This window comes from Salminus brasiliensis, chromosome 15, assembly GCF_030463535.1.
Source record: "Salminus brasiliensis chromosome 15, fSalBra1.hap2, whole genome shotgun sequence".
Taxonomy (NCBI): domain Eukaryota; kingdom Metazoa; phylum Chordata; class Actinopteri; order Characiformes; family Bryconidae; genus Salminus; species Salminus brasiliensis.
The window spans coordinates 34710555-34729637 of record NC_132892.1 but is presented as its reverse complement, the minus strand read 5'-3'; the positions used below and the strand labels follow the sequence as shown (position 1 = coordinate 34729637).

The 19083-nt window shown below is 39.2% G+C and overlaps 2 protein-coding genes across 3 annotated transcripts in view; one reads left to right on the top strand and one right to left on the bottom strand.

Annotated features, from left to right (window-relative positions):
• Positions 1–4653, bottom strand: part of trip10b (thyroid hormone receptor interactor 10b) — a 20389-nt gene extending 15736 nt beyond the window's left edge. Inside the window, 2 exon segments of the mRNA XM_072657170.1 lie at positions 357–472; positions 4364–4653. Of these exon segments, the coding sequence (XP_072513271.1) occupies positions 357–472; positions 4364–4390 (143 nt within the window). The 5' untranslated portion in view covers positions 4391–4653.
• A 3898-nt stretch (positions 4654–8551) lies between these two features.
• LOC140535670 (NACHT, LRR and PYD domains-containing protein 3) lies at positions 8552–18378 on the top strand. Of its 2 annotated transcripts, none has more exons than XM_072657099.1 (7): positions 8552–8845; positions 9501–11321; positions 11452–11622; positions 13328–13501; positions 14208–14381; positions 16758–16804; positions 16909–18378. In XM_072657099.1, the coding sequence occupies exons 1-7, from the start codon at positions 8733–8735 to the stop codon at positions 17460–17462; spliced, it is 3054 nt and encodes a 1017-aa protein (XP_072513200.1). In that variant the 5' UTR covers positions 8552–8732; the 3' UTR covers positions 17463–18378. The 2 variants fall into 2 exon arrangements, with proteins under 2 accessions (XP_072513200.1, XP_072513201.1); XM_072657100.1 differs by lacking the exon at positions 8552–8845 and having other exon boundaries at positions 9541–9593; positions 9664–11321.
• Positions 18379–19083: the final 705 nt, after the last annotated feature.

Below are 19083 nucleotides of genomic sequence, written 5' to 3'. Positions count from 1 at the left end.
CATTTTCACTACTGTATGTATGGACTGTATGGACAAAAGTATTGGGACACCTGATCTCTACTGTCCAGGGAAGAAGGTTTTTGTACTATATTACTGTGAGGATTTGATTGCATTCAGTGAGGTCAGGATGTTGGATGATGATCACCACCCCCCCACCTCATCATCCCCAACTCCCCAATTCCCCAATGCTGGGGGGCTTTTTACCCCTCTAGCCCACCCCTGGCATTATTAGGCAGCATGGTATTTCAAAGTAAAAGTAGACATTTCCAGTTTTGCTCATGAATGTTCTCTGGCACATACACACACACACACACACACATATACACACACACATATACACACACACACACACTTGCCTGAGCTGTTTGGCATAGGTCTGCTCGATTTCTGTTCGCTCTTTGACGAACTTCACATAACGTTCCACGAGCTCCAGCCCCGACTGGGTGTGTTTCTCAATCGCATCATGCTGGTCCTGCAACACACACACACACACACACACACACATATAGAGTCTCAATACACTGGAGTCAGGGTGTGTGAGTTATATCATTACACTGATGTCAACCTGGGCCTCAGGCCTGGTGTGTGTGTGTGTGTGTGTGTGTGTGTGTGTGTGTGTGTGGGTGCGTAAATTCACAAAGTTCACTATTTGTCACACACACTCACACACACAATCCAGTTGGGCGAGTCAGATGGGTTGTGAGGTGTCAGACTAATTAACCACACACACACACACACACACACACACACACAGCGCTGCCTCTTTTATGATTCTTGCAGAAGAAAGTTGTTCAGATTGTTTTATCTGTTTAATCTTTCTTTGATGTGTTTGAACCTGAACAGTTCTGAGGGCATTCTGATGCTTTAATGTTCTTCAGAGACTTTAAACCTCATTAACATCAAAACAAAAACAAAACCTTGTAAATATAGCCAATTTAAATCACCTGACATGCTTTTAAACTGCATTTTATGACTCTTTGGCTCTTTAAAAGGGTTCTTTAATAAGGGTTCTTCAGTAAAGGGGTTCTTTAAGGGTTTAAGATATGAACCCTTGCACACCTTCAATAACAATCAGACTTGTCTGATCTCTTTCTGATGGTAGAGACAGATACCCCTGATGTTGAGGTTCTGCTGTTGGGCTGATATTGCTGGGACGTCCTGATCTGGTCATGCTGGTCAGCTGTTCCTCTTGTAAATGATTTAGTGGTCAGTGGAACAGCGGCTGATCTCTAACTGTTCTGAGATCTGTTTAAACCCCTTCTATCTGCAGACTCCTCTACATCTCCACCCTTCTTTCTGAAGGCCTCAGAGAGCTCTCTGGATCTGGCCATGATGGTGATCTTCTTCACCCCTCACTTCAACTTCAATCAAGATCAGACCAGACTAAACATCTGAGGGTTAAATCAGACTCCAGACTCCTCCAGAATAATCCTCTCCAACCATGTTCTGATCATCTGCAGCTGATCTTCTGCTCCTGACTCTGATTCTACACATTAGAAGGAGTGATGAATGTGTGTGGTGTTATAAAATTCTATTTTATAAATGAAGTTTTTTTTGGTGTGTGAGTTTAGTTAGATAACCTCCATCTCTCAGTGCTGATCACATGATTGATCACATATTAGACCTCCAGATGTTTAAATATGATCAATAATTAGAGAGTACTTTAATTTTTGAACTGCAGCTGCAAAAGGGTTCCACTATTATTACCCCTTTTCAGTTCTATATAGAACTGAAAGTGTATTTATTTACTAGTTTAAATATATATTACATGTATAATGCATATATATATACATTATAATAATAACCCAGTTGTGTTGTCTGTGATTGTTTTTCCCTCATATAATCATCTCAACATAAAATAAGCCTAACATCTAACTGAGGAAAAGACATTTTACATTTTTACAGTTTTGATTTATAAGAATATTTATGTTTTATAAGAAAATATATTGTTTCTGTTGCATCAAAAAACAAATTAGCAGTTCTTCATATTATATCAGAATGTCATGGTAAATGGACCAATAGAAATGCTCTAAAATGACCTGGATAAAATCTTTTACATTGACTTTCATGACAAGTTCGGAAGTTTTAGAACTTTCCATAATGCTAAAATATGCTGTAATATTTAGATAGAATTTATAATTATTAGATACAAATATAAAAAAATATTTACTTTTATACTTATTAAGCCATGAAAGTTTTACTTTAATATTTTTTATATTATTATAACAGTTTCACTTCCTATTTCCATGGTAACCATGTAAACAATTCTTTGCAAACAAAACCCCACATTTTTGGTTTACTTCTTCTTTTATTATTAGCGGAGGCGTAGAGGTCTGGGGAACAAGTTCTGACACTTTCACTTTTAAATCCATATAAAAATAAAAATCAGACCATTAAAATAACTCTTAGAATCACTGTTTTACCAGTTAGAACAAAAATATGCTTTAATGTTTTATTAATTATTTTTATTTTTTATTTTTTATTATTTTTTGAATCATTAGGCGGTGTCAGTAGGAAATATTTTACTAGGATCTGAATTAGATGGTAAGTTTGTGTATAAAGTACAGTTTTAAATATTAATCATTTACATTTTTGCTTTTTTGGACGTTTTAAAATGTTAAATCAATCAGAAAAGAGTCTGACAGCCTGACATTTTTGTCAGTCCAGCTAACAGGACATGCAAATGAGATCACAGGAATCTAGATCAGCAGGATCTTCTCTCTCTCTCCTCACTGTCCCTATATGTCTCTCTACCCTTTCCTCATTCTTGGTGTGTTCAGACCGTCTAGTCTCTGTTTCTGTGGACACTGAATGGATGAATTTGACTGACAACTCTCTGAGCCTATTCCATCCAGTCAAAAACCTGCTCAACCTGTCCCACCCCTGGTGCCTGAAGCCACGCCCCTGCCAGGTAATCTGATTACTGTGGACTGCAGGGAAGCAATCTTATGCCTGATTAAACCACAACACAAAACATCCCACTTTTAAAATGAACATTTAAGATGAAGCTATTCTGTTACAAACAGAGCAGGTTAGCGGCTGTCCGTCTGAAACAAGGAGTGTCATCTTTCATTTTTTTATTGGGAAGATTTTACAGTCCAAAGTGGCCTGGATAAAAAAAATAAAAAAAAAACAATGAACTATTGTTTGATTCACTGTTATCAGAATTTTTGCTTGTCTATAAACTTTACTTTGTGAATCTTGTTAATCTAGAAAGTATATTTATTGGATTCTGTTTGACTTTTATTTTATATTTTGTTTACTTGAGTTGATAAATTTTCTAGAAACTGTAATTTGTAAACTTTGTAAAGCTTTAAGTTTAAGTTTAACTGATGAATTTTACCAGAAACGTTCATTTGTGAATTTCATTTGTCTTCAAACTGCAAATTATAAAAGATGTTTGCTTGAAAAGTTACAAAAGTGATAATTATTTGTCTTTAATCTGACATTTGTGAAATTTGTTTGCTTAGAAACTTTAATATGTGAGTTTTAATGCTTAAAAAAGTCAATTGATGGATTTTGCTTGACTAGAAAATTATTTGTTTGTCTAGAAACGTTTATTTGTGAAAGTCGTTTGTTTATAAAGTTATATGAATAAATTTTTTTCTTTCATTGTTTAGAAAGTTTAATGTGATTTTTGATGCTTAAAAAAGTGAACTGATGGATTTTTTGCTTGTCTATAAAATTATTTGTAAATTTTGTTTATATAGAAACTTTCATTTGTGAAAGTTGTTTGTTTGAAACGTTATATTAATATATTTTGTTTGCTAAACTCTTTGTAATTTTGATTGTTTAGAAACTTTAATATGCGAGTTTTGATGTTTAAAAAAGTCAACTGATAAATATTTCTTGTCTAGAAAGTAGTTTGTGAATTCTGTCAAAACTGTAATTTCCACATTTTGTCTTTGCTATAAAAGTTTTTTTAAGTTTATTTTATTTATTTTTATTTTTATTTTTTTTAAAGTCATTTATTAACTTCTTTACCCAGAAGTCATTAGAACTGTTTCATTTTTGAACGTTGTTTGCTTGAAAAACTACATTTCTGAATTTTCACTTTCTCAAAAGTTCAGTTTTGGTTTCTTGGAAAGTTGAAGTAGTGCACTTTGTTTTCTTGGAAGGCTGAGTCAGTGCAAACCCCAGCAAGAGCCAGTGAGTCAGTCGAGCTCCGGCTGCAGTGAGCTTTAAAACGAGCGGTAGGGTTGCACCTGTCCATTACTGACCAGCTCCTCACACTCCTCACACTCCTTACACTCCTTACACTCTGGACTGGGGTCAAGGTTGAGGTTACCTGTCGAGGTAGCAGCGTTCACACTCAACTCACTGTGGAAGGACACTGGCAGTAAGAGCTGGTGAAGGAACTTACCCACAGAGCTGTTCCCCAGTCCCCCATGTCCTCGCTACAGTAAACAGAAACCTGCTGATCCAGAAATCTGCTGCAGTAAAAGTCCCACAGGTTCCTTAATGGAGGATAAGGCACTGCTCAGAACCCTCAGTCCTTTAGTCCCTCAGTCCTTTAGTCCCTCAGTCCTTTAGTCCCTCAGTCCCTCAGTCCTTTATTCCCCCTGTCCTTCAGACGTTCAGTCCTTTAGTCCTTCAGACCTTCAGACTTCTAAGATCTTCCTTTTTCTGGCTTCTGTCACTCTGATAGGGGCGGGATTCCCTCAGCTCCTCAGCTTATGGGACAAAAGACGATGTGTGTGTGTGTGTGTGTGTGTGTATGTGTGTGTGTGTGAGGTCTTAAAGGAACCACACCAACACAAAGCCCAAGCCTGAACCTTTTCTACTTCCACTCCTAAAACTTGCCCCCCAGTTTCCCCCTAAATCCAGCCAGCCGGCCCGGTCATGTTTTGGAGCTCTGAGGCTAATGTAGCTAATAAGCAGTGAAAGCGTATGTACACCACTTAGCAGGGCGCTAACTGCATATCTGAATCACCGCACACTCTCCTCAGAGCGTGGGGAGGTGCGCTCTGATAGTGATCTCTGATAGTCTTGATCATGTGGGTTCTGACACTGTAGCACTCGCTGTTATCTAGAACGTGCTGTTTCTAACTATGCTAATACATTATTGGGGGGGTAAGGCTAGCATTTGGTGGATATTGGTGGCTACGATACTTTAGCTGTAGTGCTAATTGGTGGGAAACTACCTTTCATTACTTGTGAGCCATATTAGCTTCATAGCTTTAGAGTTAATTAGTGGGAGATCAGGGTCTATTACCTGTTAGCTGCATTAGCTTCATAGTGTCATTGCTAATTGGTGGGATACAAGCTTCCATTACCTGTTAGCCATATTAGCTTTAGAGTGTCAGTGCTAATTGGTGGGATATAAGCTTCCATTACCTGTTAGCTACATTAGCCTCTTAGCTTCAGTGTTAATTGGTGAGACGTGAGCTTCTATTACCTGTTAGCCATATTAGCCTCATGGTTTCATAGCTAATTGGTGGGATACAAGCTTCCATTGCTTGTTAGCTATATTAGCCTCTTAGCTTCATTGCTAATTGGTGGGATATAAGCTTTCATTACCTGTTAGCTACATTAGCTTCATAGCTGTAGTGTTGATTAGTAGGAAAGAGGCATGCATTACTTGTTAGCTGTATTAGCCTCAGAGTGTCATTGCTAATTGGTGGGATATAAGCTTCCATTGCTTGTTAGCTACATTAGCCTCTTAGCTTCAGTGTTAATTGGTGAGACGTGAGCTCCTGTTACATGTTAGCCATATTAGCCTCATAGTGTTATTGCTAATTGGTGGGACAGAAGCTTCCATTACTTATTTGCTACATTAGCTTCATAGCCGTAGTGTTGATTAGTAGGAAAGAGGCGTGCATTACTTGTTAGCTGTATTGTCAGTGCTAATTGGTGGGATACAAGCTTCCATTGCTTGTTAGCTACATTAGCCTCTTAGCTTCAGTGTTAATTGGTGAGCTTCTATTACGTTAGCCACATTAGCCTCAGAGTGTCATTGCTAATTGGTGGGATATAAGCTTTCATTACCTGTTAGCCACATTAGCCTCAGAGTGTCATTGCTAATTGGTGGGATATTAGCCTTGTGCTTGGGTGTAAAGCTAAAAAAGCAACATGACTTTGCTAATCAGCTACATTTTGTTAAAGGTGTCCAGACGTCAGGACTAGGAGAAGTTGGACAGTCAGGTGGACAGTCAGGTGGACAGTCCTCACTTCAGGACCTCTCGCTGTGCTCACACTGACATCCTGTGGTCAAACAAAGCATCACATCCAGAAGCTACTCCTGTCCCCTCCTGTCCTCACCGATTAGAAACGCCGAAAGCAGAATAGAGGAAACCCTGAAAGCACAGAGGACGAGGAGGAGGAGGAGGAGGTGGAGGTGGAGGAGGTGGAGGAGGAGGAGGAGGAGGAGGACGAGGTGGAGGAGGTGGAGGAGGAGGAGGAGGAGGAGGAGGTGCAGGAGGACGAGGAGGAGGAGGAGGAGGACGAGGAGGAGGAGGAGGAGGAGGACGAGGTGGAGGAGGTGCAGGAGGAGGAGGTGGAGGAGGTGCAGGAGGAGGAGGAGGAGGTGGAGGAGGTGGAGGAGGAGGAGGAGGAGGAGGTGCAGGAGGACGAGGAGGAGGAGGAGGAGGAGGACGAGGTGGAGGAGGTGCAGGAGGAGGAGGAGGAGGTGGAGGAGGTGCAGGAGGAGGAGGAGGGGTTCCCCTGTTCAGTCTTGGTTCCTCTCAGGGTTTCTTGCTCTCTAAGCTGAGGGAGGTTCTGCTGCCACTGTTGAGGCTCGGACCCGGGTCTCTGGGACAACGCTGGTTGTGAAAAGCCTTGATAATTCAGTCTGAATGGAACTGAATAAAGGGCTGATTTAGGGAAGTGGTGGTTCTGGTGTGGTGGGGCTGTGTCCGGTACTAGCTCATGCTAGATAACACTCAGACCAAATAAGGAAAGTGAAAGTAAACTTCTTTAAGGTTCCGCCCTAAAAAAAGGGACTGTGGCGTAGGTCCAGAGATCTACAGACGAAGCTTTGGACAGACTCACAGACGAGAACAGGGTCTGATCTAAAGCACAAAGAGGAACTATACAGTAAACGGTGCAAGTTTAGGGTTCTAGATAAACTGAAAAGCCTGGACTGCAGTGTATGAAAACAACAGTGACGTCTGCTGAGAACCAGCTTCCTGTCTGACATCACTTAGACTACGGTAACCAGTAGACTGGCCTTCAGTGACCATTCTCTGAACAGGAGCTAGTTTCAGTACTGGTTCTGATGTACTGGTTCTGATGTACTGGTTCTGATGTACTGGTTCCAGGTTCCAAGCATAACAGCATGCAGTGCAGCCTGTCAACCTGACTGTAGTGTTAGCATGTACTGAATGTTAGCATGTACTGAATGTTAGCATGTACTGAATGTTAGCGTGTAGTGTTAGCATGTACTGAATGTAAGCGTGTACTGAATGTTAGCGTGTACTGAATGTTAGCGTGTACTGAATGTTAGCGTGTAGTGTTAGCGTGTACTGAATGTTAGCATGTAGTGTTAGCATGTACTGAATGTTAGCGTGTACTGAATGTTAGCATGTACTGAATGTTAGCGTGTACTGAATGTTAGCGTGTAGTGTTAGCGTGTACTGAACGTTAGCGTGTACTGAACGTTAGCGTGTAGTGTTAGCATGTACTGAACGTTAGCGTGTAGTGTTAGCGTGTACTGAATGTTAGCATGTAGTGTTAGCATGTACTGAATGTTAGCGTGTACTGAATGTTAGCATGTACTGAATGTTAGCGTGTACTGAATGTTAGCGTGTAGTGTTAGCGTGTACTGACTGTTAGCGTGTAGTGTTAGCATGTACTGAATGTTAGCGTGTAGTGTTAGCGTGTACTGAATGTTAGCGTGTAGTGTTAGCATGTACTGAATGTTAGCGTGTAGTGTTAGCGTGTACTGAATGTTAGTGTGTACTGAATGTTAGTGTGTACTGAATGTTAGTGTGTACTGAATGTTAGCGTGTAGTGTTAGCGTGTACTGAATGTTAGCGTGTAGTGTTAGCATGTACTGAATGTTAGCGTGTAGTGTTAGCGTGTACTGAACGTTAGCGTGTAGTGTTAGCGTGTACTGAATGTTAGCGTGTACTGAACGTTAGCGTGTAGTGTTAGCGTGTACTGAACGTTAGCGTGTAGTGTTAGCGTGTACTGAATGTTAGAGTGTAGTGTTAGCGTGTACTGAACGTTAGTGTGTAGTGTTAGCGTGTACTGAATGTTAGCGTGTACTGAATGTTAGCGTGTACTGAACGTTAGTGTGTAGTGTTAGCGTGTACTGAATGTTAGCGTGTACTGAATGTTAGCGTGTACTGAACGTTAGTGTGTAGTGTTAGCGTGTACTGAACATTAGCGTGTAGTGTTAGCGTGTACTGAATGTTAGAGTGTAGTGTTAGCGTGTACTGAATGTTAGCGTGTACTGAACGTTAGTGTGTAGTGTTAGCGTGTACTGAATGTTAGCGTGTAGTGTTAGCGTGTACTGAATGTTAGCGTGTACTGAATGTTAGTGTGTAGGGTTAGCGTGTACTGAATGTTAGCGTGTAGTGAATGTTAGCGTGTAGTGTTAGCGTGTACTGAATGTTAGCGTGTAGTGTTAGCGTGTACTGAATGTTAGCGTGTACTGAACGTTAGTGTGTAGTGTTAGCGTGTACTGAATGTTAGCGTGTAGTGTTAGCGTGTAGTGTTAGCGTGTACTGAATGTTTCTGGCTGTTTATTGCAGGTGTTGCAGCGAGGGAAGCCTGTGAGGGTTAAAAGGATGGAATCTGACTCTGCAGAATCTACGATTCCTGACTGTGAATCTATGAAGAGCAGCGGCTCTATGATACTGCCTAACGATTTTGCTGATGGAGCTGCGGGATCTGAGCAGGAGTGAGTCGCTAACTGTGATAGTGCCCAGTTATGGAAAGGTTTGGAGGAAAATAGCTCCTCGTCTATTTGCTAAACGTGGGGAAACTTCATGCTCAGCTAATCCTCTAATAATAGCTAATCTAATGATTCAAATGAGTCTCTTCATGCTGATAATAGCTGTATTTATTTGTAGATCAGATTGATGCATCACTAAAAACAACATAAGCCAGTTTGACATAAGTTCCAATATATTGACAAAAGTATTGGGACACCTGCTCATTCACTGCTTATTCTGAAATCAAGCATGTTTTTAAAAAAAGAGTTTCTCCTGCTTCTGTTGGAGTAACTGTCTCTACTGTCCAGGGTAGAAGTTAGTCAGGATGTTGGATGATAATCACCACCCCTCATCCAAAACTCATCCCATCCAAAAGTACTGGATGGAGCTCCTCCACCATCATTCCAGAGAACACAGTTCCTCCACTGCTCCACAGCTCCTCAATGCTGGGGGGCTTTATACCCCTCTAGCCCACGCCTGCCATTATTAGGCAGCATGGAGCCAATAGGGTCATCTATGTCTATCTGTCCAAGCAGGATTAAAAAGGGTGTCTATAAACTTTTGGACATGTAGTGTAAATCCGGGTTGAAAGGATGATGCTGTGGGGTTTATGTATTTCAGACAGCTTGTGGAAGCTCCTGAAGACCTGCAGCATCCGGTGGAGGATGCTCTTCGCCGGCTCCTGGAGAGACATAAAGGCAGCATGAAGAACAAGTATGAGATCTTATTTGAGGGCATTAAAGCACACGGGAACAAAACCATGCTAAACAGAGTCTACACACAGCTCTGCATCATCGAGGGGGACAGCGAAGGGCTGAGGGACGAACATGAGGTCTTGCAGATTGAGAAACCGTCCAGGAAACAGCGGTTCCAGGAGACGACGATGATCAGCTGCAATGATATCTTCAAAAAGGTCATTAAAAGAGGGCTGAAAGAGAGAGTGCTCAGAAGCGTTCTGACCAAAGGCATAGCTGGAATTGGGAAGACCGTCTCGGTGCAGAAGTTCGTCCTGGACTGGGCCGAGGGAAAAGCCAATCAGGACGTAGAGTTCATGTTTGTGCTTCCGTTTCGGGAGCTGAACCTGGTCAAAGATGATCGGTACAGTCTTCATGGACTGTTAAGCCTCTTCCACCCCGAACTGAAACGTGTGGACTCAGGCATTTATGAGTCGTGCAAGGTCGTGTTCGTCTTCGATGGCCTCGATGAAAGCAGGATGACGCTTTTCCCAGTGGCTGAGAGAATCGCTGATCCGGCCGAGGCGTCACCGGTGCCTGCGTTAATAGCAAATCTCATTACCGGCCAACTCCTGCCATCATCTCGTATCTGGATAACCTCCCGACCAGCAGCAGCTAATCAGATCCCCTCGTACTGCATCAGCCGCCTCACGGAAGTCCAGGGATTCACGGACCCTCAGAAAGAAGAGTACTTCAGAAGGAGAATCAGCGATCCGGATCAGGCTAGCAAAATCATCTTGCATGTTAAGGCAGAGAAGAGCCTCCATGCCATGTGTTACATCCCGGTGTTCTGTTGGATGTGTTCCAGTGTTCTCCAAGAAATTGCAAAGCAAGACCACCAACCAGAATTCCCTAAAACTCTGACTGAACTCTACGTACACTTCCTTCTGACCCAAACCGCCACAAGAAGCCAGAAATCCGGAGGGGAAATAGAAGCCGACCCGGAAAGGCTTCTGGATCTCTACAAAGAACCGATTCTGAAACTGGCCGAGCTGGCGTTCACACAGCTGATGAAGGGCAATGTGATGTTCTACCAGGAGGACCTGAGCGACTGTGGCGTCAGCTCCGGCTTCTGCACGGAGATCTTCAGGGAGGAATCCGTCCTTCACAAGATGAAGGTCTACTGCTTCGTGCACCTCAGTCTTCAGGAGTTCTTGGCTGCCCTCTATGTGTTTCACTGCTTCTTCAGCAAGAACCTGGAGGCAGTGAAGTTTCTCCAGAACCTAAAGGAACGTCCTGAGGAACTTTCGCTGGAAGCACTGCTGAAGGCAGCAATCGTGGAAGCTTCGGGGAGCTGGATCCACCCCAATGGGCATTTGGACCTGTTCCTGCGATTCTTGCTGGGCATCGCTCTGGAGACCAACCAGAGACTCCTGCAAGGTTTGCTTCCACATCTAGAGCAGAGTGCGGAGAGCATCAGGAGGACGGCACAGTTCATCAAACGCAAGATACAAACGGAGCATCTCCCAGCGGAGAAAGCCATCAATCTGTTCATGTGTCTGCTTGAGATGAAGGTCCAGGCCTTTGACGGAGAGATCGAGGAGTTTCTCCAAACAGGGGAACTTTCTGCTGCACAGTGTTCAGTGATTGCTCACCTGCTGCAGATGTCTGACAAGGTCCTGGTCGAATTAGACCCCAAGAAATACGGCGTTTCGGTCCATGGGTACGTGAGATTGGTTCCAGCTGTGAGGAACTGCAGAAAGGCTTTGTGAGTGGTTTCATTTGATGCTACATTTCAGAATAAATGGCGTAAATATTCTATTATTCATGGATTTGTATTCATACGTATGTTGATTGCATCTGCTGGTATATTAAGACGTTACCTTCGTTCCTGTCAGATTTGCTCACTGTAACCTCAGTCAGGACTGCTGGGAAACGTTGTCATGGGCTCTCAGTTCCGAATCTCCACTGAGAGAGCTGGACCTCTGTAACAATGACCTGCAGGACTCAGGACTGGAGCTGCTCTCTGCTGGACTGAAGAGTCCGCACTGTAAACTGGAGACGCTCAGGTCAGAAGCAAATGTTCGTTATGTATAGAGGTGTTTCCTCCTCCATATAATATTTCACGTATGTTTTTTCGGCCCTGTATCTGGTGTGGCAGGTCTGAGTTTAGTTGGACTCTTAACTCTTATCTCCACTATTAATATCACCACTACTACCCATCATTACTCTGACCATCACTGCCATGACTGTATTAAGCTCTACTACACTGATTATGATCAGAGCAGTTCAACAGTATAGATGGTTTTTAATCAATAATTAATAAATAGTTCTGATCAGAGGAGGACGGGTCGGGTCCCCCTTGTGAGTCTTGCCTCCTCCCAAGGTTTCTTCCTCCAGCTCTGAGGGAGGTTTTCCTTGCCACTGTCTTGCCAGGATCTTTGATCCTTCATGTCTTCTTACATTATTTCTTTTTTTTCAGTCTTTTACTAATTATTAATCATGTAAAGCTGCTTTGTGACGATAACAGTTATAAAGCTATACAAATAAATTTGATTTGACTTGAGTTAAAGTGGGATTAGGGGCCTAAACTAACCACAAGCCTTCATTCTCCATCTATGATGTGTTGAACGTGAGCGTGGAGAACGGAATCCGGCCAGTGTGGGTTATCAGGGGAGTTGGGAGGATTGGCAGGGGGCTGGTGGTGTTTTGGGTTACTGTGGGTTACTGCTGTCGTTTCATAGCAGTACATAGTCAGATGATTATTATCTCTCACATATAACCTATGTATTCCATTAGCTTCATTCTCTTAGTATATCATATCCAGACTAACATACTAATAGACTTAGGTACTTAATCATAACGTTCTAGTGGACTTTTACTGCTCCGTGTGAAAGAGACCACAAATCAGTTACTCCCCTTCGCCCGGAGTGGGACAGACTAGCTACTCCTCCGGTCCTGAGTGGAGGCCTTATCTGTTTCCCCTATGCTGGCCACAGTGAGGTATGGTCCAAGTGACCTCGGAGTTGCATACCAACTCGTTTGGGCTTCTAAAAACCATATTTGAGCTTCCTTCCTCTTCATTAATTATGCACATATGTTGACGCCCTTTTGTTTATTCATATCACAATTAAGTGTAACCAATGTGCTGTGACTTCTTTGTCTTCTGTGAACCAATGGAAGGTGACAACACCTCATTGGGAAGATATATATATATATATATATATATATATATATATATATATATATATATATATAATCTTTTGTAACTTGGTCAATAAATTCTTAAAATTATTTATTTTAAGAATTTCCACCACACTAACAGTATTAGGCTTTATTTTTGTTATTTATATAAAAAATAAACAATATATATAAAAATATATATATTACATATCATTTTATATATATATATATATATATATATATATATATATAAAATATATATTACATATCATTTTATATATATATATATATATATATATATATATATATCTCATCAACTCTGTTTATATTATTTATTAATCTATAGACCAGATATATTTATATAATTATATTTCTATTAATAATATATTTTATATAATTAATTATTCATGATGATATGTCGATAAAGGTGACTTTTAAGGTTAATAAGTAATATTTAATTATATAAATAATTATTTAATAATTATCAATATAAATTAAACCTACGTGTGAAGATGATGAACTGAACAGTATTCCTGTGGCTTCAGCAGTATCACTTATGCTGTGTGTATGTTTCCCTTTACCTCATCACAGAGTAGCTTTGTGTGATCTCACCGAGACGTCTGGGGGAACCTTGGCTTCTGTTCTGCAGTTCTCGGGCTCAGCTCTGAGAGAGCTCGACCTGAGTAACAACGACCTGGACAATGCAGGAGTGAAGCAGCTCTCTGCTGGAATCAGGAGTTCACACTGTAAGCTGGAAGTGCTCAGGTGAGGGACTGCAAATCAAGCAAGCTACTCGGTTTCAGTCGGTCGTAGGGCTGGGCGATAGGGTAAAAATACCATCATGATATTTATCACGATACATACGGTAGCTATAATCGTTATCACCATAACAACATTTATCACCATAACTAAAATTATCACGATACGATAAAATATCGTCATATCGCCCAGCTCTAGTTACAAGGTACAGGGTTGTTTAACAGCAGTGTTTAAGAATCTGCTGCTGCTGATGTGTTTAGTCTCTGATTACATGCATGATGAATAATATCGGCTTTAAATATCGTGATCTAGCAGGGCTGGGCGATACAGTAAAAATACCAGATCATGATATTTAGACTAGGCGTTATGCGATATTTATCATGATATATATTATATAACTAAATATAATACTAATATATAACTAAAATCATCAGTAACAGATTCTTATAATCTACAGTTCAGATCCTCTCTGTACTGAATACAGTGATTTCTCTTCATCTAATGAACCCTTCAGTCTAATTACACTGTTAGTAATGAACCCTGCAGCTGATCAGTGTTTATAACACGGACCATAACAGAATTTATAATGATAAAATATCGTCAGATCGTCCAGCTCTAGGTGGAGATAACTTGTGACATCGCTTTGCTTTAACACATTTGGCTGGATAACAACTGAACTTCAAAAAACTTCTGTTTTGACGTCCTTATGCAGGTTATCGGGCTGCATGATCACAGAGGACGGCTGTTCCTCTCTGGCTTTGGCTCTGAAATCGAACCCCTCCCACCTGAGAGAGCTGGACCTGAGCTATAATCACCCGGGAGAGTTTGCAGAGAAGCTGCTCACTGCTAGATTGGAGGATCCTTTTTGTAGACTAGAGAGACTCAGGTAGGAGCATATTGCTTATTTTTTATTTTTATTATTAACAGAATTATGAGCAAATGAAATGAAATGAAATGAAATTTTCATGCGTTTCAGTCTCAGGATGTTCACATATGGATCACTCCACACTGAGAAATTGCTTTTTTAATAAGGGGCCTTCTACTTTTGCAGTGGCTATTGAAATAAGCCCGAATATGATAGAAAGTTAATGAGTCTGTTTTCTTTATTGGATTCTCAAATTAACCAAAAAATTAACTTTTTGTTAAAGTCCTGCCTTTAAGATCCACAGATGCTGAAATATTTTATTGTAAAATATTTTTTTTTAATAAATTAAAGAAATAACTATGAGAAGCCCTTGTCTAGTGAAATCATTAGATTAATTCATTGTTAAACATTGTGCTAAAACACTGACTCTCAATGGAATTACTCCAAATCATTAATATAATATGAAATATTAGGTTTTAAGCTTAAGTTTAAGGAGCTTAATTGTTGGTGTTACAACTCCAAATATACATTAAGCCTGATACTAGAGTAGGATGTTCAACCAATTGAAGTGTGTGGGTGGATCCATCTGCTGTAGAATCTGTTATTATATATATATATATATATATATATATATAAATAAAACAGTATTTTATTTCATTTATATTTTCTAGTCTGGAGCACGTGTAAATATTCAGTATAATGTGTAATTATTCAGTAGTTCTATTCGTGTAAATATCCAGTAGTTCTATTCGTGTAAATATTCAGTATTTCTTTTGGTGTAAATACGTAGTATAATGTGTAAATATTCAGTATTTCTATTTGTGTAAATATTCAGTATAATGTGTAATTATTCAGTACAATGTGTAAATATTCAGTATAATGTGTAAATATTCAGTAGTTCTATTCGTGTAAATATTCAGTATAATGTGTAATTATTCAGTATTTGTATTTGTGTAAATATTCAGTATAATGTGTAAATATGTAGTATAATGTGTAAATATTCAGTATTTCTATTTGTGTAAATATGTAGTATAATGTGTAAATATTCAGTATTCGTATTTGCGTAAATATTTAGTTTAATGTGTAATTATTCAGTATTTCTATTTGTGTAAATATTCAGTATAATGTGTATTCAGTATTTCTATTTGCGTAAATATTTAGAATAATGTGTAAATATTCAGTATAATGTGTAAATATTCAGTATTTCTATTTGTGTAAATATTCAGTATAATGTGTAAATATTCAGTATTTCTATTTGTGTAAATATTCAGTATGTGTAAATATTCAGTAGTTCTATTTGTGTAAATATGTAGTATAATGTGTAAATATTCAGTATTCAAATTTGCGTAAATATTCAGTATAATGTGTAAATATTCAGTATTTCTATTTGTGTAAATATTCAGTATAATGTGTAAATATTCAGTATTTCTATTCGTGTAAATATTCAGTATAATGTGTAAATATTCAGTATTCGTATTTGCGTAAATATTTAGTATAATGTGTAACTAGTCAGTATAACGTGTAAATATTCAGTATTTCTATTTGTGTAAATATTCAGTATAATGTGTAAATATTCAGTAGTTCTATTTGTGTAAATATGTAGTATAATGTGTAAATATTCAGTATTCAAATTTGCGTAAATATTCAGTATAATGTGTAAATATTCAGTATAATGTGTAAATATTCAGTATTTCTATTCGTGTAAATATTCAGTATAATGTGTAAATATTCAGTATAATGTGTAAATATTCAGTATTCGTATTTGCGTAAATATTCAGTATAATGTGTATTCAGTATTTCTATGTGCGTAAATATTTAGTATAATGTGTAACTAGTCAGTATAACGTGTAAATATTCAGTATTTCTATTTGTGTAAATATTCAGTATAATGTGTAAATACTCAGTATTTCTATTTGTGTAAATATTCAGTATAATGTGTAAATATTCAGTATTCGTATTTGCATATTCAGTATAATGTGTAAATATTCAGTATTTCTATTTGTGTAAATATTCAGTATAATGTGTAAATATTCAGTATGTGTAAATATTCAGTATAATGTGTAAATATTCAGTATTTCTATTCGTGAAAAATTTCAGTATAATGTGTAAATATTCAGTATAATGTGTAAATATTCAGTATTTCTATTCGTGTAAATATTCAGTATAATGTGTAAATATTCAGTATTTCTATTCGTGTAAATATTCAGTAAAATGTGTAAATATTCAGTATAATGTGTAAATATTCAGTATTTCTATTTGTGTAAATATTCTAATGGTGAAAAACCTGTTGGTGTCAGATACTAGAGTAGGAGTTTCTTAACCAATTGGAGTGTGTGGGTGGATCCATCTGCTGAATCAGTCGTATAAAGCAGTGTATTTTATTTCTACTGTTTCTAGTCTGGAGCACGGAGGGGACTGTAGGATAAAGCCAGGACTAAACAAATGTAAGTTTATATGAGCACATGAACGCAAGAGTGCAGAAATATTACACTGGATTTAAATAATATTACTGAAATCTAAATATTACTAAATGCTTCTGTCTGTACAGACCCCTGTGAGCTCACCCTGGACCTAAACACTGCACACATGGAGCTGGCTCGGTCCCAGAGGAGCAGAAGGACAGCCTGTGTGGGTCCAGAACCATCAGATCCTGACCATCCAGACAGATTCAGTATGTGGCAGCAGGTTCTGTGCCTCGAACCTCTTACTACACGCTGTTACTGGGAAGCCCCTCGGGACTGGGGGTGGGGTGCCATCGCGGCCACATATAAAGGAATCTCCAGGAAAGGAGGCGGATGCGACTCCAAGTTCGGAGGCAATGAAAATTCCTGGTGTCTGAGGTGTTACGAGAACTGTTACTCAGTAACACACAACAATCAAGGACATGTGATTCCATCCAGCGGGTTTGAGAGGATCGGGGTGTATCTAGACTGGGCAGTAGGCACCCTGTCCTTCTACAGTATTGACCATGACTCGCGTGCAGAAGCGCAGACTCACCTGCACACTTTCCGCGGGACGTTCAGCCAGCCACTCTATGCAGGGTTTGGGGTGGAAGATACCAGTGATACTGCAGCGTCTCCTCTGGATGGAGCTCTTTGCTGAAATTTGCAGATGGATGGATCTTCAAGGTGATGAAGGAGGAAAAATGGACAAGCGTGAGAATCTGAGACACTGACAAGAACCAAACTGTGATGTTCTAGACGTCAGGGTCATCAGAACATCTCCAGAACATCAGTAAGCAGGTCTTGTGGGGTGGTCCTGGTATGCAGTGGTCAGCACCTACCTATCAAGGACAACCTTGAATCATGGGTGCCCAAAGCTCATTGATGCTCATGGAGGCCCCGCCAACCTCATAGCTTACAATGCACCTTCAGAGGTCTCATGGAGTTCAAGCTTCGACAGGTCAGTGCTCTCTCAGCAGCATGAGGGGGACCTACTGAATATTAGGGAGGTGGTTGGTTTGATCAGTTTTAGCTGTCCAGTCCCAGTCCAGTCCCGGTCCAGGCAACCAGACACTGATCAATGTTTCTGGGATTTCTCTCATATTACAGCTGTACAACAGTTACAGCTGAAAGTTGCTTTTACTGTATTTTATGATGAATGTGGATAAACATTAAAGACAACTTCCTTTGGAGCAAAGCCAACTCCACTCTGTTGATGATACACCTGTAAAAATCAATATCAGGTAGAGCTGGGCAACATGCCAAGAGTTTATCATATCGTGACAGATTGTTATTGTGACAAACAATATGCTTTAAATTGTAAATAATGTAAACATTCAGATTATATCAAACCTGCACAAATAACTGCATTTACCAGTGAAATACTGTAAATAGTGTGTTTAATGTGTGTAGACATACAGTATATAAGTTAATATAAGTAAATATTCAGTATAATGTGTAAATATTCCGTATTTCTATTTGCGTAACTATTCAATACAACGTGTAAAGTCAGTATTTCTATTTGTGTAAATATTCAGAACAATGTGTAAATATTCAGTATTTCTATTTGTGTAAATATTCAGTACAATGTGTAAATATTCAGTACAATGTGTAAATATTCAGTATTTCTATTTGTGTAAATATTCAGTATAATGTGTAAATAGACCATTTCTATTTGTGTAAATATTCAGTATTTCTATTCGTGTAAATATTCAGTATTTCTATTTGTGTCAATATTCAGTACAATGTGTAAATATTCAGTACAATGTGTAAATAGACTGTATTTCTATTTGTGTAAATATTCAGTATATGCAGTATTTCTATTTGTAAGTTTGTATTCTTTTCTTGTAGTACTGTGAGGGACGATGCACAGAAGTTTTTCACTCACCTTCACACCTGTGTAATGTGACGTGACAGTAAAAGTGATATGGTTTGATTTGATTTAGGAGTGTACGGTGAATATCGTCGTGATTATCTGCACGTATCATTACAGAGAGTGTATCAGTCTTATTTAGTTCCATGGCGTGCAGTATATTTTGAGTAAATATTACAGTACTCAGTACGGGAAAGTATTTGGATAGAAGTTTCATGCTGTTGAGGTATTCTGTCTACATGAGGAAATATTGCAATTAATATCATATAGGGTAAATAAGTCTATAAATATCGTGATATAAACTTTTCCATATCGCCCGGCTCTGATATTAGGTTTTCTGTTGGGATGAAAGCATGTTAATAAAGTTACTAACAGGATAACGGCTCTAAAATTCATGTCAAATTCCTGT

What these genes read in the sequence shown, in the direction of transcription:
- LOC140535670 (XM_072657099.1), top strand. Translation starts at nt 8,733, where the DNA reads ATGGAATCTGACTCTGCAGAATCTACGATTCCTGACTGTGAATCTATG. An exon ending in GCTGCGGGATCTGAGCAGGA is followed by an intron (nt 8,846 to 9,500) that starts GTGAGTCGCTAA and finishes TATGTATTTCAG; the next exon opens with ACAGCTTGTGGAAGCTCCTG. An exon ending in AAAGCCAGGACTAAACAAAT is followed by an intron (nt 16,805 to 16,908) that starts GTAAGTTTATAT and finishes CTGTCTGTACAG; the next exon opens with ACCCCTGTGAGCTCACCCTG.